The 26540-nt window shown below is 46.3% G+C and overlaps 1 protein-coding gene across 1 annotated transcript in view; it reads right to left on the bottom strand.

Moving 5' to 3' along the window:
* The window catches only part of SCAP (SREBF chaperone), a 44342-nt gene that overhangs the window by 9431 nt on the left and 8371 nt on the right, over positions 1-26540 (bottom strand). The window contains exons 2-12 of the mRNA XM_062603941.1: positions 25133-25262; positions 23189-23346; positions 17652-17872; positions 15994-16099; positions 14380-14552; positions 13558-13684; positions 10140-10252; positions 8668-8762; positions 3165-3263; positions 2084-2302; positions 453-886 (exon numbers count right to left, since the gene is read on the bottom strand). Coding sequence (XP_062459925.1) covers positions 453-886; positions 2084-2302; positions 3165-3263; positions 8668-8762; positions 10140-10252; positions 13558-13684; positions 14380-14552; positions 15994-16099; positions 17652-17872; positions 23189-23346; positions 25133-25262 — 1875 coding nt within the window. The remainder of the gene's footprint in view (positions 1-452; positions 887-2083; positions 2303-3164; positions 3264-8667; positions 8763-10139; positions 10253-13557; positions 13685-14379; positions 14553-15993; positions 16100-17651; positions 17873-23188; positions 23347-25132; positions 25263-26540) is intronic.

The raw sequence follows: 26540 nt of genomic DNA, 5'->3' as shown, positions 1-26540 counted from the left end.
AATGTATCACACAGACTGAAGTAGGGATATAGCCATCTGGTCCAGTTTCCTGTAGGTCAGAAGATCTCACCAAGAAGTTTCATCAGCTCAGATGTCTCTGTTCCTCACATGCATCACCCCCATCATTCACAGATGACTACCTATTGTTTTACAGAATTCTAACCATCACCTCCAGGATAAAGGAAGACAACAGGCAGGTTGAACCGCTACCACCTCTTCTTACCTTCATTACACCCAAGGGTACAGAGAGAAACACAACCCTTATTCTCAGACAGACAGCCCTGGAGAGTTTGGTCCCTCTGCACCATACAGGAGGGCCTTTACACTTCTGGAGTAAGTCACATGGAACACAAATTATCTAACTCAGAAGGATAAAGGACAGATGAAAGAAAAACGCTTGGGGTCAAGTCCACAATTCAAAGTGCTGCGGCGCTCGATGTCAGCCCACTTGCCTTTTGGCCAGAGTGATGTTGTAGTAGCTGAAGAGGGATGGCCAGTGTCTGAAGGAAAGTTTCCTCCAAATCTCTTCATCCTCTGCTCCCCAGGTAACCTCTGCTTCAGCTCCAAGCTCCGTCTGTCCATTCCCTTTGCCCTCTGGTCCTTGGGCCCAAGTGTGCTGGTTTGTCTCCAGCCTACTCAGGGACTCCAGCCCCGACTTCTGCTCATGCTGCTGTGTCTGGTTTTCCAACAGCTGTATTGGGTCCGATGGGAAGACTGAGAGATCAATCTTGGGGTCCCCAGCAGGTAGGACCCCTCCAGGAACAGGCATCGGAGGCAGACCTGCCTCACCCAAAGGACTTTGTTCAGTGACCTGTGACGTGAGGTAGGTGCGTAGACCAGCAGGATCCGTGTAAACCAGGATTCCAATCCAGATCACCGTCCCAGCCTGCAGACGATGAGCAGAGACAAGCCCATTAGTTAAGGGCCTTCACACTCCGCCTCCAGGCACCTCACCAGTTCTCTGAGCTGATCAACAGCTGATTCCAGCCCAGGGTACACCCTGCACTTAAGTCTTACTCTCAGCAGACACTTACCCTCTAAGACGATTAGTGACTGTACAAGGGGTAATGGGTTTAAACTTAAACAGGGGATGTTCAGGTTAGATATAAGGAAGAAGTTCTTTACTGTGAGGGTGGTGAGGCACTGGAATGGGTTGCCCAGAGAAGCAGTAAATGCTCCATCCCTAGCAATGGTCAAGGCCAGGTTGAACAGAACTTTGGGCAACTTTGGGTTGGAACTGGGTGAGCTTTGAGTCCTTTCCAACCCAAACCACTCTATGATCCTATGACTGGGAGAGGTTGCACAGACAAAACTGAGCATTACTTTTCTGTGAGCCATCCAACTCAACCTGATGGCAACCCACTTGTCCCACATAAATGAACAGCGGGGAGGAGACTCCTCACTGGTGCTGGGACCAGCACCTCTGCCACCCTCAAATTGGGCTGGAAAGGCTTAATTCAGGTTCTGGGTCTTGAACTCCACCAGACCTACTGCAGCAGCCTTGCTTCACAGACTGATGTGTTAGTTGAATTTAAACTGCCAGCAGCGTTAGCTGACAGTAACAGACTAGACTAGCTTGTGGAGCTGAGGAGTACCCAAATTCTTCCACTTCCATTATAGACATTCAGAACAGGGATGGAGGGGGCAAGCAGAGGCAGTAACTGGTGTAACCACCGCAGTTACACCTGCACAAGGAAAAGCCTCAGCCTGTCACGTAGCAAAATACCTCCATCTCTTTAGTCCACACTACCTGCAGGAACTAAAACCATGATTTCTGCTCTGTAGAAGTCTTCCCTCTCTGCTCATAAGGTCCTTACAAACCCACTTATATAAAAGCAGATTTTTGTCTCAAAGCAAATATCAGAAAATTATCCACTACCATCATACAAAACAGCAGAGCCCTGGCGCTGATGCATGCACAGTGATGTGCACCTCTTGAACTGGGTTTACCACAGGGCAGCGTAAGTCTTGCAGTGGAACAAGGATGCGTGACAATGTTGGTCTATTTCCCCCCCCAAAAGCCTATTTGGTTTGGATTAGTGTGCAGGAAGGGACACCAGCTAACAAACCCCGCACTGCTCACCATGATGAGCCTCTGGGCCAGGCGGGTCCTGGCGAAGAAGTAAATGACGCGCAGCCTCTTTGGCAAGCGGAGGTTCCTGAAAGAGGAGGGCTGCAGGGTGATGGTGTGTGGGGTGGCAGGCCGCATCGCTGGCTGCCGCTCGTAGCGCTGAGAGCGGCTGACAGGCTTCGCTGGGGGCAGGCAGGCTTCTGCTGGCAACCGCTTGTTCAGGTCAGCGAGCTGCAGAGAGAAGAGCAAACGTGGGAGAGCTGCACTAAGGAGATCCCTTGAGAGAAATGTGTGCACAGGCCTATGTCTGACACAGGGTCCCCACTTTCTCCCTCAGGACAATCTGTCCCAGCTTTTCTCCAGCACACAATGTCTTCTTCAAGCAGCCATGGTCATCTGCCACCATGTCTGCTTCCAGCCCACTTCACTGAATCACAGAATGGTTTGGGTTGGAAGGGATCGTAAAGCCCATCCAGTTCCACCCCGCCCCACCTTCCACTAGACCAGGTTGCTCCAAGCCCCATCCAACCTGGCTTTGAGCACTGCCAGGGATGGGGCAGGCACAGCTTCCCATTTGTCTTATCCCTGCCCTCTAAGGTCTCCCTGGAGCCTTCTCTTCTCCAGGCTGAACAAGCCCAGCTCTCTCAGTCTGTCCCCATAGCAGAGGTGCTCCAGCCCTTTGGGCATATTTGTGGCCTCCTCTGGCTTCGCTCCAATAGCTCCAGCTCCTTCTTATGTTGGAGCCCCAGAGCTGGATGCAGGACTGCACAGGGGGGTCTCACAAGAGCAGAGTAGAGGGGGAGAATCCCCTCCTTCAACCTGCTGGTCATGCTGCTGGTGATGCAGCCCAGGGCACGCTTGGGTTTTTTACCTCAAATCTGCGTTGTTTATTTACCTGAAGGTATCTTGTTCCCTCAGGTGTCCTGCCCCTAGTACCTGTACATATCTAACCAGCAAGTACTGCCCCAGAACTTTTATGGCTTGGTCTTCTCTGTTTAGTGTGAAAAATCACAGGCTGTGCTTCCTTTATCCTACTCCAACGGCAGAGAAGGAAAACCCAAGGCAAACCCCCATGTTCTTGGCCCTTCCTTACCTCCATACGGCGAATGTCAATGGACAGCACAGTAGTGAAGAAAAACATCTGCAGAAAGAAGTCAGACACGAGGCCAACCACAGCAAAGAGGCAGAATTCCTGCATATGGGACACACAAATTAGCTATGGTGACAACAGTAAGTATTCCAACTTCAGAAAAAGGAAAACTCAGCAAACTCTTGCCCAGAGTGCAGGCCTGGGCGTATCTGACTGACAAATTCTATAATCCATAACTTGTAATAGCTGAGAGTTTCATGCTAGGAATGCCTGTGTGAAAACTCAAGAGTGTATTTACTTGGACTCACACTCATTGTTCTTCGTAGCCATAAAACATCACAGCACCATAAGAAAAACCAGCAGAGGATGTTTTCCCAGTTCACAAACCCATGGCAGGGCTCCAGCCAGAGCTCTCAGCCTCCAGCAGTGAGTTTCCTGCCTTTTATCAATAAACCTCCACCCTGATTTAAAATTCCTCTGGGAACACAGATTGCCCAGGAACCGGATCAATCTCTCTCCAACCATAGATGGACCACAGAAGTCCTGTACCCCTGTGTACTTGTTTGTAGCCATCCTCCAGAGCTCCAACTAAAAAAGTTCTGCTTAAATCACACTTTTGGCTAACGTCTGTTCGATGGGCAAATTTCGCCCCGGAAAAGAAGTTCTCAAGAGTTCTCTAAATAACAGATGGGAAAAAGCCGGTGCTTCATGAATTTCCTGTAATGCTCTGTTTTCCCCAGCAGGTGTCACTGCAGAAACAATGACAGAATCCTAGAATCCTCCAATGGTTTGGGTTAGAAGGGACATTCAAAGCCCATCCAGTTCCAATCCCTTGCCACGGGCAGGGACAGCTTCCTGCTCCAAGCCCCAACCAACCTGGCCTTGAACCCTGCCAGGGATGGGGCAGCCACAGCTTCTCTGGGCAACCTGTGCCAGGGCCTCACCACCGTCACAGGGAAGAACTTCTTCCTCACATCTCATCTCAATCTCCCCTCTGTCAGTTTAAAGCCATTCCCTCTTGTCCTGTCCCTACAGGTCCTTGTCAAAAGCCCCTCTCCAGCTTTCTTGTTGACCCCTTTAGGCACTTGAAGCTGCTCTGAGGTCTCCCCAGAGCCTTCTCTTCTCCAGGCTGAACAAGCCCAGCTCTCTCAGCCTGTTTCCATAGCAAAGGTGCTCCAGCCTTCAGAGCATCTTTGTGGTTTCCTCTGCATTCACTCCAATAGCTACATATCCTTCTTATGTTGGTGGCGGTCATGGTGAGCTTCTCATGAACCAACACCCCTAAGTCCTTCTCCTCAGGGCTGCTCTCAACCCAGTCTCCCCCAGCCAGTTTTTGTGCTTGGAATTGCCCTGATCTAGGTGCAGGACCTCACACTTGGCTTTGTAGAACTTCGTGAGGTTTGCACTGTCCCACTTCCCAAAATAAGGATTAAAAGATTCTGCTCAGCACCAGAAATGCAGTCAGCTCCCAAGTCCCTCTGTAAAACAAATGCACGCTCTTACCCTAATCCCTGTTAGTGCCAAGGGCCATCCCCTCTCCCCCCTACACTCAAAACTTCACAGCAACTTAGAATTAAAGTATTTGGAGAAGCATCTTGTTTCCCTTGAAGGTACAAATTCCTGTCAGGACCTAAAAAAGACCTCGTAAAAACGGGGAGATCAAGAGCTGAACATAAGCAGGAGTAAAAATGCTTGGGCTAAACAAAAGACTAAAGAATCTGGTCCCCACTTGCAGGACAGAGCTGGCAGACACCCACTGCTGTTCACTGCCTGCGCTGGTGCCCCAAGGGTGGCATTCACACTGCCTGCAGACCAAGCCAGGCCACATCCAGCTAAGAGGAAGGACAGAAGCCGCAGAGATTGATTTTTGTTCTTCTCCTTCATATGTCCATCCCAGCACCTTCCTGGAAGCCAACATCAGTCCAGTGAAATGAAAAGGGTGGCATGACAGGCTACCTAAAACCTTCAAACAAACCTTGAAGCCTCCCCATCCTGTCCAAACTGTTCTTGAAACATAAGCAATCAACAGATACATCTGACACAGGGTTTTGAAAGCATAAGGCTGAAAACTCAACCCAGATTTCTCTCTGGGAGAAAACCAGAAGGAAAGCAACATCCATCTGGATTTCACCCAGACCTTGGCAAACACAGGCTCCCCCAGTGGCAGGCTCTGCATGGAGAGAGATGAATTCTGTTAATGCTTCCACTTACTCCACACAGAATCAGGCACCTGAAGCTGCTACCCTGGAAATCTACAATCTTCTTACACTCGAATACTGCAAACCCTATGGCAAACCCCAAAGTTACTTCAGCGGGTGCAGAATGGGCTGTTGGTGTGTGACCTTCAGAAGAAGGTAGCAAATAAGAGATGGAAAGCACAGGATGAGGGCCTTCAACAGCAACACAGTGCCAGGAGAAGAGGGGTCTCTGCACACATGCAATGCAAGGCAAAAGCATTTCATTGCTGCTCACAGTTATGAGAGAAGGTGTCCCTTCCGCTGGCAGGGGGTTGGAACTGGATGAGCTTTAAGGTTTCTTCCAACCCAGATCATGCTATGATTCTATGGATTAAGTGGATGCACAGTTCTCACCTGAAGCCAAACTATTTTAGGACAAGGACAGCCATGGCAAACATAGAAAATTCCTTTCTGCTACATGAGTTGCACTAGAGTAACTGATTAAAATAAGACCCATTACAGCCCTTGGGGCAGGCGAGAGCCTTCAGCAGAGAAATGCCTCCCTCTTTTGTCATTCCCAATACCAGAGAGCACCTGCATGACCCCAGCACCTCATAGCCTGAGCAAAGGTCCCTGCCAGATTTACGCAGCCTGGCTCTCTTCCTGCCAGATTTCCTTGGACTCTGCGACGTGACTACAGCACATTATCTGTACAGTGTCCTTCACTCTCAAGGACCAAGATAAGGGGCTTGTACCAGCCTTCAGCAGAGCAGCTGTCAGTCTTTTAACAGAGAGCATCCATGCCGGATTCCTCCTCTGGAGAAAGCAAGTATCCAAGGAAAGACAGGATCATGGGGACAGCAGAGACTGGATTAGCAAAGGGTAGATTTAGATTAGACACTAGGAAGAAGTTCTTCCCGGTGAGGGTGGTGAGGCCCTGGCACAGGTTGCGCAGAGAAGCTGTGGCTGCCCCATCCCTGGCAGTGTTCAAGGCCAGGTTGGATGGGGCTGTAAGTGGAAGGTGTCCCTGCCCATAGCAGGGGGTTGGAACCAGGTAAGCTTTAAGATCCCTTCAATCCAAACCCTGTGACTCTATTCTATATCATCACATGTGTCAAAACACTAATAGGCAGGAGTACTTTAATAGAGATAACACAGGGGTGGGGGCATTGTGTCACTGCTTCCCATAGTTCTACTGACCCCACCACCTTACTCTGCCTTGTCCCTTTGATCACAACTCCTCTATCTCCTGTCACCAGTGCACTGTGCAAGCTCCTCTCCAGCAGAGAGCAACACGAGATGTGACCTGTCACAGCAGTGTCCCCATGGCAGGGTTGCTAGCACTACACTCGCTCCACAGACACCGTCAGGTTTCACTTTCTGAGGTCAAGCAACATAGCCATGAAACAAGAGGCCAAAAGATACTGATACAGCACATGAATGAGCCCAGTTTAGACCCAAAGGATGGATCGTGTCAATGTCTGAGCTGAGCAGTCTCTGCAATCAGCTTCAAATACAAACAAGATCTGGCCACGATAGATGGCCAGCTGTAGCCTGGGGATTTCCACTAAAGCTCCTCTTTTGCTGTCCTCTTGGGATACTGAGAGAGCAGCTCAGGAACCGCCAAGTTCAGCTTGGAATGCTTCAGTCCAACCTGAATGTTTAATCCCCTTAGATTATCCTAGGCTTTAATCTGCAGGCCCTACTGGGGAGTCCCTGATGTTAAAGCAAGGATACACACAACTCACCCCACTCATGAAGACCACCTACACGGTGGCCAGCGACAACCTAGTGAGGGCCCAGAGTAGCCTCCAGCTTATGCAGACACTGGGTGCTCCTGCCTTTGCTTGCTGACTGCGCCTGCTAGGAATTTCCAGAAAGAATGGGCTGACAGCTCCCTGAAGTCTGGATGCAGAGGTGCTATAGCATTAGTGATGAGGATTTGTCTAGGCAGCACTGCCAGTCAGGTGGCCCACCAGGAGCAAGCCCTGTGTGGTCAAGGATCAGAAATCAAATGCCATCAGGCTCCTGATACAACTCAGCAAGCACAGTCCTAAAAAGGGAGCTGTGCAGCAGAGAAAGCAACACACTGTGAGGCAGTAGACCTGGATGCTATTTTCAGTGCAACACAGACCTAACGACATGACCCCTGACAGATCATTCTACCTTGAGGTTTTGGTTTACCCACCCATGAAAACAGGCGGTGGTATCAGTGACTGCAAAAACCCATAGATTTGTCAGTCTGGCAAAAGAGCTCCAGGCAGGCTGCCCACCCTAATTTGTAAAGCAGGTATTTTGCAGTAGGGTTTTGTTTTTTCCTTACATCCACTTACAAGGTGCAGCTCATGTGTCTGGGTCACCAGCAACTGGAGCATATCAGTGTTGGCGTGTGATCACTAGTGACTGTTGAGCCAAGCAGCTGCTGAGCAGAGTGAGTGGCCTGGGAGACAGGAATGTGTGTGTTCCTGAGCTACAGAGATGGAGGAGTTGGAAAACAGATAGACGAGGGGCTCCAGGCTAACTGCCAGAGGGACTGTGGGCAACTGAGAGACTCAGTTGTGCACATGTGTATGTGCGCACGTGTGTGTGTGTAAGGCAACCATGGAGAGAAGGATCCAGGGCCAGCTACTGGATGAACTGCATGTGTAAGCCCAGCTACTGGAAGGACGCAAGGGCAGCTGCTGGACAAAAGGCTGGCTCCCGGAAAGAGCCAAGGGGAGCCACATTGTATAGATGTATGGATTTCCCACTAACAACCTCTTGATTCAATCAGGCACAGAGGGAAGCAGAATATGGCACAGTGTGTTCCTGCAGCACCTTCATGCCTCAGTCACAGAATCACAGAATGGTTTCGGTTAGAAGGGACATTCAAAGCTCATCCAGTTCCAACCCCCTGCCATGCCCTTCCACCAGACCAGGTTGCTCCAAGCAGCATCCAACCTGGCCTTGAACACTGCCAGGGATGGGGCAGCCACAGCTTCTCTGGGCAACCTGCGCCAGGGCCTCACCACCCTCACAGGGAAGAGCTTCTTCCTCACATCTCATCTCAATCTCCCCTCTGTCAGTTTAAAGCCATTCCCCCTTGTCCTGTCCCTACCTGCCCTTGTCAAAAGCCCCTCTCCAGTCTTTTGTGGGCCCCTTTAGGTGCTGGGAGCTTCTCTAAGGTGTCCCCAGAGCCTTCTCTTCTCCAGGCTGAACAAGCCCAGCTCTCTCAGCCTGTTTCCACAGCAGAGGTGCTCCAGCCCTCAGAGCATCTTCATGGCCTCCCCTGGACACACTCTAACAGCTCCACAAAACAGTGCAAACTGAGACCAATCAATCACACTCACCTGGATGGCAGGGACAAGGGTGAAATACCCAATCAAGATGATCCCAAGCTCTGTTGCCATGTTCTTCATAATCGACCAGCTCTCATTGCTCAAACCTGGAGAAAGAATACCAAAGGCAGGTAAAAGGAGACTGTTCACTAATGGACAGACATGAGCATAACAAAAAAGGAACCGAATTTCCTTTCTTCAGAATTAGGTATCTACAGACAATAGGCAAAAAGGCACTTTCAGACTAAAACTCTCCTGACCTATTTTGAATATTGAAGTCAAAGAGTTGGATTGCAGGCTCCCAATATCTTTATTAGTGGTATTATTTTGTCCCCGCTATACAAAACAGATGTGAACAGGCTGGAGAGGGTCCAGAGAAGAGCTACAAAAATGATCCAAGGACTGAGAAACTATGCTTTTTCAGCATAAAAAAAGGCTGAGAGAGCTGAGTTCAGCCTACAGAAAAGAAGGCTCAGGGAAGACCTTATTACCATGTCCCAGTATTTAAAGGGTGGCCACAAAGAATATGGAGACTCCCTTTTTACAGGGAGGGAGTTCCATGGAAAAGACAAGGGGTGATGGGCACAAGTTACACCTGGGGAGATTCCAGCTGACACAAGAGGAAAAATTTTCACACAGAGAACAATCAGCCGCTGGAATAATCTCCCAGGGAAGTGGTGACTTCCCAGTGTTGGACACAGCCAAAATTCAGCTAGACAGGGTGCTGGGCCACGCCTTGCCTAGAAAGGCTGGACCAAGGTGATCCCTGAGGTCCCTTCCAACCTGGGATTCTAGGATTCTGTGATTAGCATTAACTAAAGGGAGGTGAGGATGACCCTCAGCTCACAAAACAAATCTCCTGATTTAAGCAGTTAGAGGGGTCTGCACAGGGCAGTACAGGGATTCAGAAGTATAAAGGACTGAGGTTTTGAGCCCTGTTTTTGATCTAGGATACAAACCGTTTGTGGTTTTAAAACTAGGTAGATTTTTCTGGGCATCCCTCTAGAATCTCTCTTCCCTGATGTTCAGAATCATCTTTTAAGTTTGCAAAGTCCATTCAGCCATGGTTTGAGCACACTCAAATCCTTACGCAGGTACAGAGTGTATACATATTAAGGAAGATAGTTTTGTCACAGACTCAGTAGAACTTCTTATGACCTGTGGACTGCCCTTAACAATATTCATGTCACAAGAGGTCAAGGTGCCAAATATCTATACCAGGAGATACAGTTCTCCCTTATCAATGCTTTTTAAACTTGTTCAGCCAGTGCTTCAGTCTTTAAAATTAGTGCCCACAATTACAGGTTTCTATTAGTTCTTGGAATTAACAGTACAAAAGATTAATAAATACAATTGACATTCCACACACACAGTCCTAGTTTCCTTCATAAACCAGAATTAAGATCATTCCCCATCTCCCAGTCCTTGGTTATCCAAATTTTCTCTCTCTTTAGCAGTTTTCCAGAGCAGAGCCGGCTGCATACCTTGGGCAATGCGTAGCTTCACTTCCAGGTCAACAGGTGTAGAGACAACTGACTTGGTGAGCACCAACACATTCTCTAGGCCAATCACTACAACCAGGTATGGAAATATCTCTCTAGAGGGAACAGAACCAGAACTGAGAATGAGATCCTGGGTTGAAAAGACAGGAAGAATGCAAGTTAAGCAGCAAACACACATCCCAAAGCCAAGGTCAGGAAACACTATCTTAGCCAAATCCCTTCAGATAAAATATTACTCTACGATGAGGTAAGAGTTCTGTATTTCATCTGCTTTGGACAGACATTAACGTTTTTGCAAAGCTGCATCATTTGCTGAAAAATAGCCATTGCAGACCACCACTAAATTAGTCTTTAATGCTTCCCAGGGTTGGGACAGTGCCCTCAGAAAGTCTCTCCAGCACCTAGTAGAAAGAGCTGCAAATGAAAAAGCAGGGACTTGGAACACCACCACCAACAGACTCAGTGACAGTCAGCCAGCAGGAGAGCGTGACAACAAGAGGGTAGGGAGCATGGCCCACTGCTGACACTGAAAATCCTGCTAAATCAACAGCTAAGCATTACATTAAACGCAACTTCAAAAGTTAAGAGCTTGGGCAGTGCCTGGTGCAGGTACCCAGTGGGCAAAAGCTTCCATCCCTTGAAGCTGCTCTAAGTAATTGCCTCAGGCAATGAAGGAGACACATGATGACACACTTCTCTGTTGGGAGGAGAATGGACATGGAGCTCTGTTCTCCAGTACCCCAGGTACCTTGGAAGCCGCAACACTGATAACAACACGAAACCTGCATACGCTTATGCATATAAATAAATCCTGACACGGATAGTTTCTACCCAAGAGTCAAGAAAACACACTGAAATGGATTTGCCCTTCATGAATATATGCACATACAAAAGTAAGATTACCCAAGGTAACCACCATGAATTTACTCAATTCTTCTTCTCACCCCTAAACTTTTTTCTCTCTTTTGAACTACTGGCAGTCCAAATCAGCGAGAAGAAGCTGTTCTGTGCCAGAACATGGTACACAGTAAATCTCTCCATTTCCCTCCAGCTAAACTTAAGCAAAACTAAAGCTTCCATTGTGGAGGGTACTGGATTTGTGCTGTGCTGGTATGTATGGATCCAAAAGGAGACTGCGTGCCTGCACTCACACCCCTTGGCGCATCACTAACAGCCAAGACAGGTAAACGATAGGGTTCCAGAAGAACACCTCCTGCTTCGTGGCATCACCTGCTGTAACCCCAAGGGCCACCTTGCCAAACGCTGGTTTTGATCGCCTATGGCCATCTGACACGAGCTTCAACAACATTTGCACACATACTGCTGCCAGCAGCCTGTGCCCTACAAGCTCAGCTGGGGAAAAACATCTGTCTGGAACCACTTCTGCTAACTCAGCTACTTCATGCCAGTTGATTCCTTGAACAAACAGCAAGCTGAAACAGCAAGACTGCCACTGAAAGCAAGATTACAGGAAAAATAACCCCAAAACCAAACAACCAAAAAACAAAATCCAAAGAAAAGAAAGCTGGAGAGGAGCTTTTGACAAGGGCCTGTAGGTATAGGACAAGGGGGAACAGCTTTAACCTGATAGAGGGGAGATTGAGATGAGTTGTGAAGAAGAAACTCCTGGCATGCTCCTTCCTGGAAAGAGAAGGGGCGGAGAGAGGGTGGAGGCACATTTTAATTGATTTACAATGCCAGAGGGGAGATTTAGATGGGATCTAAGAAACAAGCTTTATTTTAATACCTTAGAAAAAACAGCAATGGAAAAGAGCTTATCATAAATACAAGTCCCATGAAAAACAAACACACCTACATCTGGAAGGCTGTGCTGTAAACAAAACAGATCAAAAAGGCTGAAAGCCAGATCAAAGTTGAACCATTCTCTGCACCCTATGCCAGCCAAACCCCAGCGTGCTGCCACGGGTGTGTGACACACCAGGAACACTCCGCCTTCCATCAGTAATCAGGTAACTAGAGAGAAAGTGCTCTGGCAGGCACTGGGGAATCAGGAAAAGGTCACTCACCACAAGTGAAAAAAAAACCAAACCTTGTCATCAGACCCCATCAGCATGGAATCCAAGGGTCTTCTGTGTAAATAAAGATGATTTATAAAGTATTGCAAGAATTAACCAAAGAAATTTTGCTGGAAAATTAGATTATTTTTCTTTTTTTTTAGAAATAAGGACTGAATTAACTCTTGTTATCCTGTAGGATGGATAACTTAGTTTAGCCCTTCTGTATGACAACAGTAAGGGTGACAGTAAACACAGATCTTGATCATCGCTTTACCCGTTCCCTTGGAACAGTTCCCATGTATCCACATCCAAATATTGCCTTTTTTCTTGTATTAAAACTACAAACTCCCAGTGGATCGCCTCTGTTTTATTTGTATAGCTCACCGAACAACAGAGTCTTGATCCCTAATTAAGGTTCCAAGGCACAACAGTGGTGAAACCAGAAACAACAACTATTGCATTTTCTGAAGTCAATTATTCATCACACTTTTTAGGCTTCTAGGAGAGGAATTCCTCCATCTAGGACTGGTTCCTGGTAAACTCTCCCCAGCACTCTCTCTGGGGGAGACACTCACCCCTCAGGGGTCAGACTTTTCAGTGCTCCTGCACCATACAGCTTTAAGGACAGTGATGGCAAGAAAAATGAGGGATATTTCCTTAACTACTTATGAAAGGGATCTGAAAGCCGGAAGATTCCAAAAGGAACTTTAATTAATGAGGAATGAACAGTGTAGAACTTGCGTAGGTGAGGTGCCAGTTAAGAGCCTTCTCAAGGGTTTTCAGCTTGACACAAATATAACACGTGGTAGTAACCCCGTAAGTCCCAGATGCCAATTCTGACATGCACAGGAACCCATTAAAAGAAGAGCAGACAACTATCAGTGCTGGATGCGAAGTCACCCCGGCAGCCTCCCAGACACAAATACCACAGGTCAGCTCTGCCACCCTTAAAGATTTGCTGAGTATAATGTAACAAACCTCCCTCATCCAGAAGAAAGGTAACAAGTCCTTCTGAATGGCACAGCAAGTCACTGCAGGAGGAAGGTACGGGAGAGCCTATTTAGCTGCCAGGAAATCAAGTTATAAATATAGTAAACAATTCCTTCTGCTTTAGGCAGAAAAAGCCAACTGCTATGCAATAAAGCATCCCCAGGGAGACTGGGACCCAGTCAGGTCTATTTGTTGGCCAGCAGAGAAACACATGGTCCTTCAGCCCTGGGAAGCATCTGATAATAATTTTGCATAGGAGTGTGTAAAAGAATATCACATAAGCTTATTTTAAAAATACCAGATCTTAAAGATTAAGCACTTAACAGCTGTTTTCAAATTATTTCACCTCCATCTGCCCTTCCTCAGGAAGAGGTCTGTTGCTGGAAACATACCCTCCATTAAGCGTAGGTGTCAAACCAAACAGCGTGCAGAGCCCAACGGACATGAGCAGAGAGCTGAGCACTGTCACCACCGCTGCCAGTGCCAGACCCCACTTCGATTTCACCATGTCAATTTTCCCTGAAATAAAGAATGCAAAGTCTTGGTTACCAAGTAAAAGAAGATAACTTATAAACACAAGAAGGGATCCTCATCCTGACTTATTTCATCAGGTAGCTTAATACCCTGAACCCAGAAATAATGGTAGTTCAGCCTCAATGTCTGAAATGCAGCTCCCAGGCCCTCCCAGTGTGTAAGAAGTACAGTAACAAGGGAAGGACAGAGACATGCACAGCTTGCGGCTCAAACTAGCTCCAGTACAGCACTGCTGAGGCATAAAAAAGGCACTAACCACTGAATGTGGCTTGTTAAAGTCTAAAACCACCACCTCAAAACACGTATTTGATCTGTCTGACAATGAATTAGTCTCTCTAAACTGGAAAAATGTCATTACTAATGGATTTAAAGTTGCCTAAAACAGAAAGCTCCTCAGAAGACATCACAAGGAATACCACCACACTGCTAAGAGGGACAGACTAGCAGAAATCAGATAAACAGGACTATCAATTCTTTCCATGACAGTTCAGGGTACAATTTCAACACCACCTTTCCTGCCGAAACAGGAGGGAACTGCAGGGCACAGACAGGAGTCTCTCTTATCTGTAGGCAGGGAAAGGGCACCGCATCACTGATGCTGCACATAAATTCAGCTGGCAGGTGTGGAGGTGGCTCATTAGCTCGCTCTCCCCTCAGGTCTCTCCACCCCACAAACCTACGTGTGGAGAAGTAGATGTATGCGAAGAGTATAATGTAGGTGGTGACGAGGGGTATCAGCTCAGCAATGCCAATCTCTTCCTTGAAGTGGACGTGAACGATGTTCTCCTCTCGCAGCGTGCAGTTAGGGCTGGGATGCAGCAGCTTGAGACGAGAGCGGAGGCTGCTGAGGAACCTGAGACGGAAAGTGAGCAGGAGGATGTCAATTACACTGTACGCAACAACCAGCACATCATTCCGTGGAGAAACTCACTGGGTATAGATCAAATAGGAAGAAGCTCCACAGATTCATAGGCTAACAAAGCATGGCTCTCTCTAGGCCTGACTCCTAAAGTCTGTTCCTCTGAGGCACAAACTACATGTGCCATATCTCTACTGTGGCAACCTCACAGACCTTGATTTCTATGAAACAGGTAGCTGCGAAAACTCAGCTGGATGCTGGGAACATCAACAAGGGCATCACCAGCAGACGTAAAGATGTCATTGTCCTATTCAGCACTTGTCAGGGCACCCCTGGAATACTGTGTTCAGTTTTGGTCCCCATTATATGAAAAAGATGCGGACAGGTCTCAGGGGAGACCTCATCATCATGTTCTTATTTAAAGAGTGGCCACAAAGAACATGGAGACTCCCTTTTCACAGGGAGGGAGTCACATACAAAAGATGGGCTCCAGTTACTCCTGGAGAGATTCCAATTGGATGCAAGAGGAAAAATTCTCACACTGAGAACAATCAGCCACTGGAATAATCTCCCCAGGGAAGTGGTGACTCCCCAACACTGGACACTGCTAAAATTCGGCTGGACAAGGTGCTGGGCCATGTAGGGTGAGCTGTGCTTTCCCTAGAAGGGTTGGACCAGGTGATCCTTGAGGTCCCTTCCAACCTGGGATTCTAGGATTCAATGAAAACTGTCTAAAGCAAGGGCTCATCATCCAAAATCTTGGCCTTGGGGAACAGAATACACTGTAGACTCTATCATCCCCTGAATTTTATGTAATTACAGCTGATGAAAGGTGCTACATGACAGTCCTTGAGGCTGCAGGGTTCTTGCATGGGCAGCAGAAGAGAAAGTTTCAACTACAGTGCTGTCAATTCTATTCTAGGCATCCCTTGGGGAATCCTGTGCAGCACTGAGCAGAGTGTTTCGTCCTCAGATGCACTCAATCCAAGCCAGCTTTGCCAACGTTGCCAAAGGGGTTTCACAGGTGGTACCAGTTCAGTTAGCACTTACTGGAAAGCAAACGACTTGTAGCAGGAACTGGGTCAAAACAGACCTACTGGGCCTTGGCTGCAGCAGTGGCAGCTCTGTGTGCAGATGAAGCCATCATGGGAGGAACTCCCACTGGCACCTCTGGGCATTATATAGACTTCTTTTTTAGAAGAGAAACTGAGAATTGATAGTATTTCATTGCCCTAAAACACAGCAAGCTTTCTGCCAAAACCAGTGCCCTGTTTTTCTACAGCAATGTTCAGAAGATCCTAAAATACCCTAATCCACAAAAAAAACAGAGATTAAAGAAAAACATATCAATAAACAGAGCAGAGCAAACAGAAAATTAGCCAAGAATTGAACAAGGGATCCCTAACATAAAAATAGCACAGCCAAAGCTCCTTACCTGGAATCATATCGCTGGAGACCCAGGGTGACAGTGTATGATACCACTCGCTTCCTATTGTAGAGGTTCACCCCGCTGTACTTCCCAGGGAGTCCAAACAACAGGTCTGCAAACACACAGTATGAATGGAACATTAGGATAACAACAAAATTGACAGGCTGAGTGGAAGATGTCCCTGACAAGACAAGAGGCAACAGGCGCAAATTAAACCACAGGCATTCCCTTCAAGCACAAGAAAAATCTTCCTGTGGCGAAGTTGTCTGTCATCAGCTTCTTCCTGACAGGGCAGTCTGTAGCACACAGGTTCTGCCCTCTAATCCTGATCCATAAGTTCTCAACTAGATCATCACTTATTCCTAAGCAAAGCTCCACATGTTCCCCTGCTCACTCATGAAAGGACAATCCTCACCCTTGCAGCCTCTCCTTCCTGAAGAGTCTGTGTCCACACACAGGAGCGCTCCAGTATTGCCTTGGAAGTATGCAAGGCCAGGTCGAACAGGGCTTAGAGCAACTTCATCTAGTGAAAAGTGTCCTCGCCTGTGGCAGGGGATTGAAACTGGATGAGCTTCAAGATCCCTTCCAACCCAAACCAGTCTGTGATTTTATGATTGTGAGCCACTTCACACCATCTCTGAGCTGGATGAGCTACATGCACCTCCAATTCCTCCTGTTTGCTCCTCCAACTCTGTGTGTTACTGTAAAGGCATGTCAAGAGGCCACCCAATTCGTCTTTCGACAGTGGAGACAGGCATTTCCTTTAAAGATGCAGCCAAAGAAAACCTTGGACACTTGGTTTTGTGCATGTCAGATGTGAAACAGAGGTTCCGGGCAGACCTTGCATTGCAAAAGGCTGTTTAATGTCTCTTCTGCTGATCTTGTGCACCAAAATGCAGACCTTAAAAACCAGGGATAATGATAACACTGACACTGTTCTCAGGAATTCCCAGGATATTGTGGAGCTCTATCTCATTTGTGCATGAGCTCTCAGAGAGGCTCCCTGTGCCTCCAAGCCCCAGTGTGCGTACGCTCTGTATGCTCAAAAAGTAACCTTTAAACCAAACCTACTTTAGAGTTACAAACCCCTTTTTCAGACACATCATGTTAAAGGCTTCCTGACATTTACAAAGCTCCTTTAGAAGCAAACGAACAGCGTTTCCTCTGGCCTTATGGTACCACTAAAGTGTATGATCGCAGCCATGGTCAGAGGGTTTTCTTAATTAAGAGAGAAATATACTTTTATGATACTTGGGCTAAATGTGAGCAAATATGAGCGAGCACACAAGAGGTAGCAGGATGAATGTTCATTTACCACTAACAATGAGGCAGTCTTGACAGACAATAGTATGAGGGACAAAGATAGGCTGGAGCACACAGAGTTAAGAGGAACAAAAAGACTTGGACAAGTTACCTGCTATTTTTACACCTACAGAAAGGAGTCTGACTGAGACTGTATTGCACAAATACAGAGCTGAGTTCAAATACAGATATAAAATGAGAGATGACATACATTTAGTTGCCTCATTTTGGATGCTGTGAGTAACAAAATGCCACCGCATTTGGTAATATTGGCAATCAAGATGTTGGAAGTACCAAGGACAAAACAGCAATGCAAGCTGTAAACATTTCTCAACAGCTTCTTTGGCACTTCAGCATCTTACCTTTGAGAGTAGCTGATGTTTGTAATGTCTTTGGTTCATGCTGGTGGATGGTTTTGATGATATCTGGGTCAGCATTGAATCGCTCACGATCGTTCTGCCAGAAGTTCCCTGGAGACAGTAATAGACAGCCATGTTCGGGGAGCAGATTCCGTAGCTTCTTGAGGCCAGGCAGAAGATCTGTTACCTGAAGGCAAACTTCCTCCAAGCTTTTGACACCAGAACTGAAACACAAACAGAAGTCAGACAATGCCATGTGTGTTGCAACTCTCACAAGCAAAAGGCAAATCTGCCAAAGTGAACTCTAGGACCCCACCGCTCCAAGGACCCACACCACCATGCTACTGCTCTTGCTCTTCATAACTAAGGATCAAGAGCCTCAGTTTACAGACTAGGATCTCACTGTAACAGGTGTACAGACTCCAAAGGCCCATTATCTGGGGCCCCCAACATGTGAAGCTGTCGGAGTGAGTCCAGAGGAGGCCATGAAGATGCTCCAAGGGCTGGGGCACCTCTCCTATGGAGACAGGCTGAGGGAGCTGGGCTTGTTCAGCCTGGAGAAGGCTCCGGGGACACATTAGAGCAGCTCCCAGTGCCTATAGGGACTGACAAGAAAGCTGGAGAGGGGCTTTTGACAAGGGCAGGAGGGACAGGACAAGGGGGAATGGCTTTAAACTGACAGAGATTTAAATTTACATGAGATCTGAGGAAGAAGTTCTTCCCTGTGAGGGTGGTGAGGCCCTGGCACAGGTTGCCCAGAGAAGCTGTGGCTGCCCCATCCCTGGCAGTGTCCAAGGCCAGGTTGGATGGGACTTGGAGCAACCTGGTCTAGTGGAAGGTGTCCCTCTCTATAACAAGGGGTTGGAACTGGAAGAGCTTTAAGGTCCCTTCCAACCTAAATTATTCTGGGATTCTAAGATTCTGGTATTATCAGTTCTCTGCGCACTGTCAGGCCACACAGCTTTCCCACTTCAGCCATAATAGGTTCCACATTTATGACACCTCCAGTCTACAGAGAAACTATCCCCCTGGAATTCTTCAAAGACCCTTAACTCCTCTGCATGCTTCTTTCCATATATTCAAAGGGATATTTTACAGAAATCTTTACTAACCCTGCTCAGGTGGGTTAAGGTGTACAGAGGCCTCTAAAATGTACAAAGGATTCAATATCTGCAACTGTGCAAAATGTGTTCAGAATTCCTCTCTATTGTATGGAAAAGAAAATGCCTTACAGGTTCAGAAATTAATAGACGTGTAACTGGTATGAAATGGAACTTGTGTTTGTTCCCAAGATTCATTTAAGACAATTACATAACCCTTATCAACTAGTAACTAACACAAGACTCAATTTGGGCTTACAATAGGATTTGACTGTGAAGGTCTGGTGATAAAACCTGTCAGCAAGCCATTTGACTAGACAAGGAAAGCTGCCAGTCCAAAAGAGAACCCTTCCCTCAACACGACACAGGCAGCTGGTGGGATTTGCACAGGAAGTGTGTATTAAACAGAGATGAATTAAAGACACAAGAGACCAGTCTTCCCTGGCTCCAGTACTGCAGATTACAGAGAAGGTGGCTCCTGAAGAGAAGTAATTTATGGTCCTACTGTAAAATGGCTTCTCTAGAGAAGGGTTTTCTTCTGTAATGACTACATAAAGCAAACATAGAAACCAGACAGTGATGATTTCTGTTATTCCTTTGTGAAAACTCCCTTCAGAATCTATATGCTGTCACTATATGGCAAGATACTTTAAAAAGTCCCAGCTGTCAAAAGAAAATACTAGAATATATGCTCAAAAATACTGTGTTTATAAGAACAGAAGATTTCTGAAAAATAATTTCAAGGAACTGATGCAGTGATGCCTCTGATAATAGCTCCAGGAAGAGTAAGACATCTATTGTTTTGTATCTCAGCTTTAGCGAACTCTGAAAGCTAACAGTGATCACAGAATCCTAGAATGGTTTGGGCTGGAAAGGACCTTAAAGCTCATCCAGTTCCAGCCCCCTGCCATGGGCAGGGACACCTTCCACAAGACCAGGTTGCTCCAAGGCCCTTCCAACCTGGCCTTGAACACTGCCAAGGATGGGGCAGCCACAGCTTCTCTGGGCAACCTGTGCCAGGGCCTCACCACCCTCACAGGGAAGAACTTCTTCCTCAGATCCCATCTCAATCTCCCCTCTGTCAGTTTAAAGCCATTCCCCCTTGTCCTGTCCCTCCTGCCCTTGTCAAAAGCCCCTCTCCAGCTTTCTTGTTGGCCTTTTTAGGCACTGGAGCTGCTTTAAGGTCTCCCTGGAGCCTTCTCTTCTCCAGGCTGAACGAGTCCAGCTCTCTCAGCCTGTCTCCATAGGAGAGGTGCTTCAGCCCTTGGAGCATCTCTGTGGCCTCCTTTGGACTTACTCCATCAGCTCCACATTCTTTTCATGTTGGGTGCCCCAGAGCTGGATGCAGGACAGCAGGTGATAACAGTTTATACTGCAGATAAGCCTGTTTACACTCATGCAAGAAGCTAATGCACACAGCCAGTGTCCCTGCCAGTATACTGCTGATGCAGAGTCATACCAAAGAACATGACCTTGAAGCAAACTACAAATTTCATGTCACTTTTTTACGTTCCTTCAAACGATGAGTGCTCCAAGTTTCAGCAAGCTTACAGTGGATGACAATATAATTACCTTGTGTTTCCTATTCTTGTCAATAACCTTCAGCTCCTTCTGTACTTTAGTACAAAAGAATGCCTTTTTTAACATTAAGAAAATCAGCTGCACTTAACTTTGATACTGAGAAAAGCACCTGACCACAAGGCACTTGATAACACCTTGAGATAATTTCAGAATTTATATTGAAGTTAGATGTTTCCTGTAATATCTGAGTCTGTCACCAAAATGGGAGCCTTTTCCCAAGGTTTAGGTCTAAGTGCTCAAGTCTCTTTCTTCTGGTGGCCATGGAAGTTTAATTTTGCCTCCATAATGCATCAGCATTTATCAAGGGCACCACCAAGGAGAGATAACGACAAGACAACACGTGTCCCAGGAGCAAGCTGTTTCTTCCTTGACAATCAGTAATTGGCAACTATATACAGATCACTATCTACAGTGACACGTGATAAAGGAGGAGATGAGGCAGAAACACGGGAAGAATGTCAACCCCAAGGCTGTGTGAGCTGGTGGGGAAGAGCTCCACGTTTGACATTGTAAATGGCATTCATAAAAAATGAGCACACAGAGAGCAGGTACCTAGCTTGCAAGGGCAGGTTTAAAGGAAAAAGGACAAATCATCACACAGAGCAGTGAAGTGGCCACTCTAAAAAATAAGCACTGAAGGATGCTGCCAAGGAAGTAGGAAGAAGCAGTAAATCTTCCCTACTTGTGTGAGCTGCAGGACAAAGAATGAAGAAAGCTCGGAGCTGAAAAGCTGGGAGATGATCAGACTCTAATCTCCCCATTTGTCACCACACTTCACCTGTTCTTAGCACCATCACTCTCCCTGAATACAGACTGACAAGTAGGAAAGCCCTTCTGCCCTTAGAATTAAGCCCAGCCAGACACTTCACCACAGATGAAGACTTAGAACTCGAAGGAAAACTATTAAAACAAACAAACAAAAAAAAACCAGAGGCAATTTAATGTGTAGAAAATACTTCTTGGTTTATCAAGAGAGAACATGCCAAACTCATCTGAGCTCTTCTAGAAATGCCTCTCTTGTTGCATGGGGAAAGCACAGCAGCTCTCATCTACCTCAGCCCAAAGAAAGCTTTTGTTGCAGCACCACACAGAAAATGCTTTATTTTACAAGAAGACACAAAAATTAGCACAAAAATGGTGATGCGGTAAAGAACCAAGTTAACAGAAAACTGGTGATGGAGCTGCTGAAAGGGGAACCACCAGTACTGAGGAAAACAACATGGAATTTTACACAGGCAGTTCAGAGAACCAGGATTATTATATGTTTTTCTTTATAATCTTGGAAGAAGACACAGAGACGTCTGCCAGTAACACAAAATAAAGAAACCCTGTTGATACAGAAAGAGAATAAAATATCTGAATTGGATCATGTAAGGGCTGGAATAAACTTGATCCCATTTCTATTAACAATACAAAGTGCACCTGGGGACTAAAAAGAGCTTCTGCTCTAACCTTCCAGCTCATTAGCTGGAAATGACGAGAGGGACATGGAGATGTTAATCACTTTATAATGTGTAAAAGTGATGTGACCAGACATGAAAAAAGGACCTGCAGTCTAGTATTTCAGGAAAAGCTTTTCCATGGAAAATAACACACAAATGAGACTTCTCTGAGAATAGTGTGTACAATTCTAACTCCCACGATCAGGAATGATATGTTAAAAACAGTCCCAAAAGGAGCAACCAGTGTGACACCCGGAATACAGAGACAGCCTACTGGAGTAAGCACAGAGTCTTATAAGTTTAGCTTAACAAATGAGGATTTGGGGTGAGGGGTATGAGTTCTCCCTGTAAATATATGAAACAGAGGAAAGCTATTGTTGTACAAAGACTGTGTCAGGACAAAATAAAGCATGTTTAAGCTGGTCTTAAACAGAGCCAAAGTGAAAAGTCAGGAGAACATCCCCAACCATGTGGAAGTCTAGAATCCTAGAATGGTTTGGACATTTTAGGAAGGGACCTTAAAGCTCATCCAGTTCCAAACCCCATGCCACAGGCAGGGACACCTTCCACCAGACCAGGTTGCTCCAAGCTGCGTCCAACCTGGCCTTGAACACTGCCAGGGATGGGGCAGCCACAGCTTCTCTGGGCAACCTGTGCCAGGGCCTCACCACCCTCACAGGGAAGAACTTCTTCCTCACATCTCATCTCAATCTCCCCCCTGTCAGTTTAAAGCCATTCCTCCTTGTCCTGTCCCTACCTGCCCTTGTCAAAAGCCCATCTCCAGCTTTCTTATTGACCCCTTTAGGCACTGAAAGCTGCTCTAAGATGTCCCCAGAGCCTTCTCCAGGCTGAACAAGCCCAGCTCTCTCAGCCTGTCTCTATAGCAGAGGTGCTCCAGCCTATGAAGAAGAATTCACAAAATGAGTAAGAGTTTCACAATAGACACAGTGGGGTTAAAAGAACTTCCCTTAATAGGAAGTTTGCATGCTTACAGAGGGAAAACACAACGCTACTATCTTTTGTAACATGTATAGCCTTGGCAGCCCCCTTCACACCTCTCTGCCAAGACTCCAACTGGAAGGTTCCTGACAGTTACCAGTGACTAGAGGACAGGCACACTCTCCGTGCAAAAGCTGAACACAGGACAAGGGAGAATGTCTTTAAGCTGAAAGAGTGGAGATTTAAGGTCCCTTCCAACCCAAACCATTCTAGGATTCTATGACTATGATAACCTGCCCTACATGCAGCATTAATACAATGTCACTTATTTGCAGTGACCTCTCATTTTCTTTTAATTTTGAGAATCTTACAAATTCAAAGCTAATAATCAGAACTACGAGGCAGTAATTGAGAAGATGGGTGTGTAAGCCAGTGGGTCAGTCTGCCTTCTACACAACCCGTAATGAATAGTAATTACCTGTCTCTCAGGGCATGGTTTCTAATCTCCTCCACTAGCTGGAAGACGCGGGAGAGGGGTGAACGAAATACATCCACAGCAAGGAAGTTCTTCTGCCATGGGGACACAGTAGCTTTCACAAAGATCTGCTGGATGTAGGCCACCGGAGCACCAACATACTGTGGGGAAAACCAGAGGGAGAATGAAAACATATGGTGAGTGGGAAGCTGCTTAGCAGAATTAGACCGCAGCTTGGCAACCTTTCAGGAAGGGGTTTGCCAGACTGTATTTTCCTTTCCCAAATTAGAGGTGAAACATGACAGTAGGAACCTAGCAAGAACAAAAGGAGTCTGTTTCTCAAAAAGGCAAAATGCCACTGGCCATTTTGGCATCGGTCTATTGCACTTCTTTGTGAGGCAGAAGCTCCCAGCTCCTGCTGAATTTGGTACTGGAATGAAAGGCAGGAGCTGGGATTCACTGCCTCTCACAGATGCCTCTCACAACACTGTGGTTCCCCCAACCTGTGGTGACTTGGCCATGTGCCATTTAAATCCTCCTGGTGTCTGCGCCCAGGCTGCTGACCCAGCTCTGGGGACTGCAGTGCTGACATACTGTGGCAGACAGAGCTTTTGTGTTCTATTAGCTGAACTAGGCAACAAAGCAGAATTATAGAACCATAGGGAAGATTTAATCAGCTAGCAGCAGCCTGAGTTAACAGCACAGTGCAAAAAGCTCTCAGAGGTACCAGCAAGTGCAAAAGGCAGCAAATTATTTCTATCACAGTGAGAAGAGCACACATGGAGAGAGTCGAGAGCTGGAGGCATCAGAAGCATTAAACCGAAAGCTAACTTCTACTTCAGAGAGACACCAGAATGAGAAAGAAAAATGCAGGTTACAAAGGATGAGTTTTGAATTGTTTCCTGGTTTCCTGGACCAGGTTACCAGCCTTCTTGGAAAGCATCAGGATTCCAGTTTGCCCATACAAAAGTTAGCTCTTGACCCTTAACACAAGCATGTAAATCTCACCTGAATGATACGCGTCGGTCAATCAAAAACAAAACCAAACCCCACCTTCAGGTTACACTCACTTCACCAGGTTCTTAAAACATTCCTACGCTCCCTAGGCCACAGCGTAGCAGTTCACTCCACAGACAGAGTCTTTGGCTGCCTAAATTCAATTCAAATGAAAAGCTCTTGACTGACCTTAAGAAAATAGCCTGTGTCCTGGAGGTGAAGCCTAGGCTACCTACCCCATCAGGAAAAAAAAATGTGCTGGATGCAGTATTTTTAAAGCCAAAGTAGAGGAAATTGCAAGAGCTGAGGAGCTGGACAGTCTGTTTTCCATCTCCAGGCCAGACAGACATTCCCACTCTGACAGATAGGTAGTCAGAGATCTTTGAAGGAGAAGCTGGTTGACAGCCAAAACCCAGATCCCTTCAGAGAAAGCCGGACAACACAAAACCCACCACTGTAATTACTGGTAGCATCTCCACAGACAGTCACAGCAGTAAATGCCAACCAAATCTTACTCTTGCCCTTTGGAGGAGGAAGCCATGGGTGGCGATGGGAAGCGGGGTCAGCAGGAGGTTTGTCCTGCTGCTCTAGGGAAACTGTGTGCCTTTATAAGATGTTAGGAAATTGGCACCTGTTATCCCCAAACCCATTTATTAAGCTTATTTAAAACCTAATAATGCTTTTAAAAGTGTGCTACTTGTCTCAGATAATGTTATCCTTGAAAAATGGGCTCTTAAAGAGCATTTCAGAGCTTTTAACTCTTCAATTTTTCCATTTTTCTGATAAAGCACCACTGATACAAAACAATACAGCCTAAACTGAGCAGTTACACAAAGCAACACATCACCAGAAGTATTTTCCATCGATCCATTAAAGTGCAGGTAACTCAGGAGGGATCTTCCATCGTTTCCTTGACTCCACACACCCCCAGCCCCTCAGTGCAGGACTCACCCAGTCGGGACGCTCACTGAGGTCCCCTTGCTGCAGACCTGCGTCTGGAGAGGGTGCAGAGTAATCCTTCACGGGGGTGCTGTACTCCACAGGTCCTGTTCCAGGCAGTGGCAGCTTCAGCAGTGGGTAACTACGGTTAAGATGCAAGCAAGAAACATTGTGGTGTTTTGTTTTGTTTTGTTTTTTTTTAAATGAGGCTTTTAGACAGAAGAGCTCAAAAAAATGAGCCTACTCCAGCAGAAGCCAACCTCTGCAGGACAGCAGACACAGCTGCAATACAAGAGGGCTTTAGTTCTCATCAGAACTCTTTGACGTGTTTCCTCAACACAAGAGAGAATTGGTCTTTCTCCACTGGAAAGAGACAACTAAAAGTCCTTGGAGAAAAAGAACTGAAGTTCTTACAGGGCCTTATCTGAAGGTTAGCAGTGCTAAGAACATTCAGCACAGCCATGTCTTTACTGTTCCATAGCCCACACGAAAATGAGACTTTCATCACATTTCATCAGGAAACATGGCTGCTTTTCTGACTCAAACACTATACTAATAAACAATTTTTCCTCCTTAACATTTAAACTATTTCCAGTATTTGTCACTGGCTTCATTTGTGCACTCTGAATAGTAGCAATGAGACACCAAAACAACTAAGTATTTATCTTCTCGCTCCTTTACTACTACAATCTTCAGGCAATTGTAGCAGCTACCCACAACAAAGACTACAAACTATTTGAAGGTTGAGAAACTGAGGTTTCAGGGAGTTTAGAACAGTATTTTCAGCTCCAGAGGCTCTCAACACTATAGCTGGTTAAAACTGTATAGAATTGAACTGGTGGAAAAAGCAAGACTGCTGTTACAGAGATAGAGACCAACAAGCTGGAACTGTCAGCACCAGAATGAAGTAGAGAATGTAACTTCTTTGTGCTGTCTGATGCATGGCAATCTATCCAGCCTTATATTTCTGACATATTTTCCTGTTTATAGATGAGCTTTTCTTGCAATATTGCCAGAATAAATATAAAGGCCTTGGAACTGTTTTCATGCAATACTCTGTGCATTTTGTTAGGGATTACCTTGGATCACCAAAGGCCATGGAAGGTACAAGCTACAGCTGAAGCCAAGCCTTCAGACTAAATAACAAATGGCTGGAAAAGAAAAATGAAATCGGAAGCAAAGCTTGTTGGGTTTGCTATTTTATTAGCCTGACAAAAATACACCACCTAATTATTATCATTTCATTGTGCAGTGGTAGGGAAGAGAAAAAGGAACAATAAAATCTGTTCATAACACATCTGAGAAGAAAATGCCCAACAGAAGCCACAACCTGGAGGTTTCTCTCACAGCAGTAGTTTTAGTCCTGCAAACAACACAGAGCATCTGCTTGTCAAAAATGACCTGCTGAAATCAAAAGCCT

The sequence above is a fragment of the Pezoporus occidentalis genome, unplaced genomic scaffold (genome assembly GCF_034315485.1).
Source record: "Pezoporus occidentalis ecotype Australia unplaced genomic scaffold, CSIRO_AGI_Poc_V1 ctg82, whole genome shotgun sequence".
In the NCBI taxonomy this organism is placed as follows: domain Eukaryota; kingdom Metazoa; phylum Chordata; class Aves; order Psittaciformes; family Psittacidae; genus Pezoporus; species Pezoporus occidentalis.
Note: the sequence above shows the minus strand (reverse complement) of the source record. Positions and strands in the feature narration are given on the sequence as shown.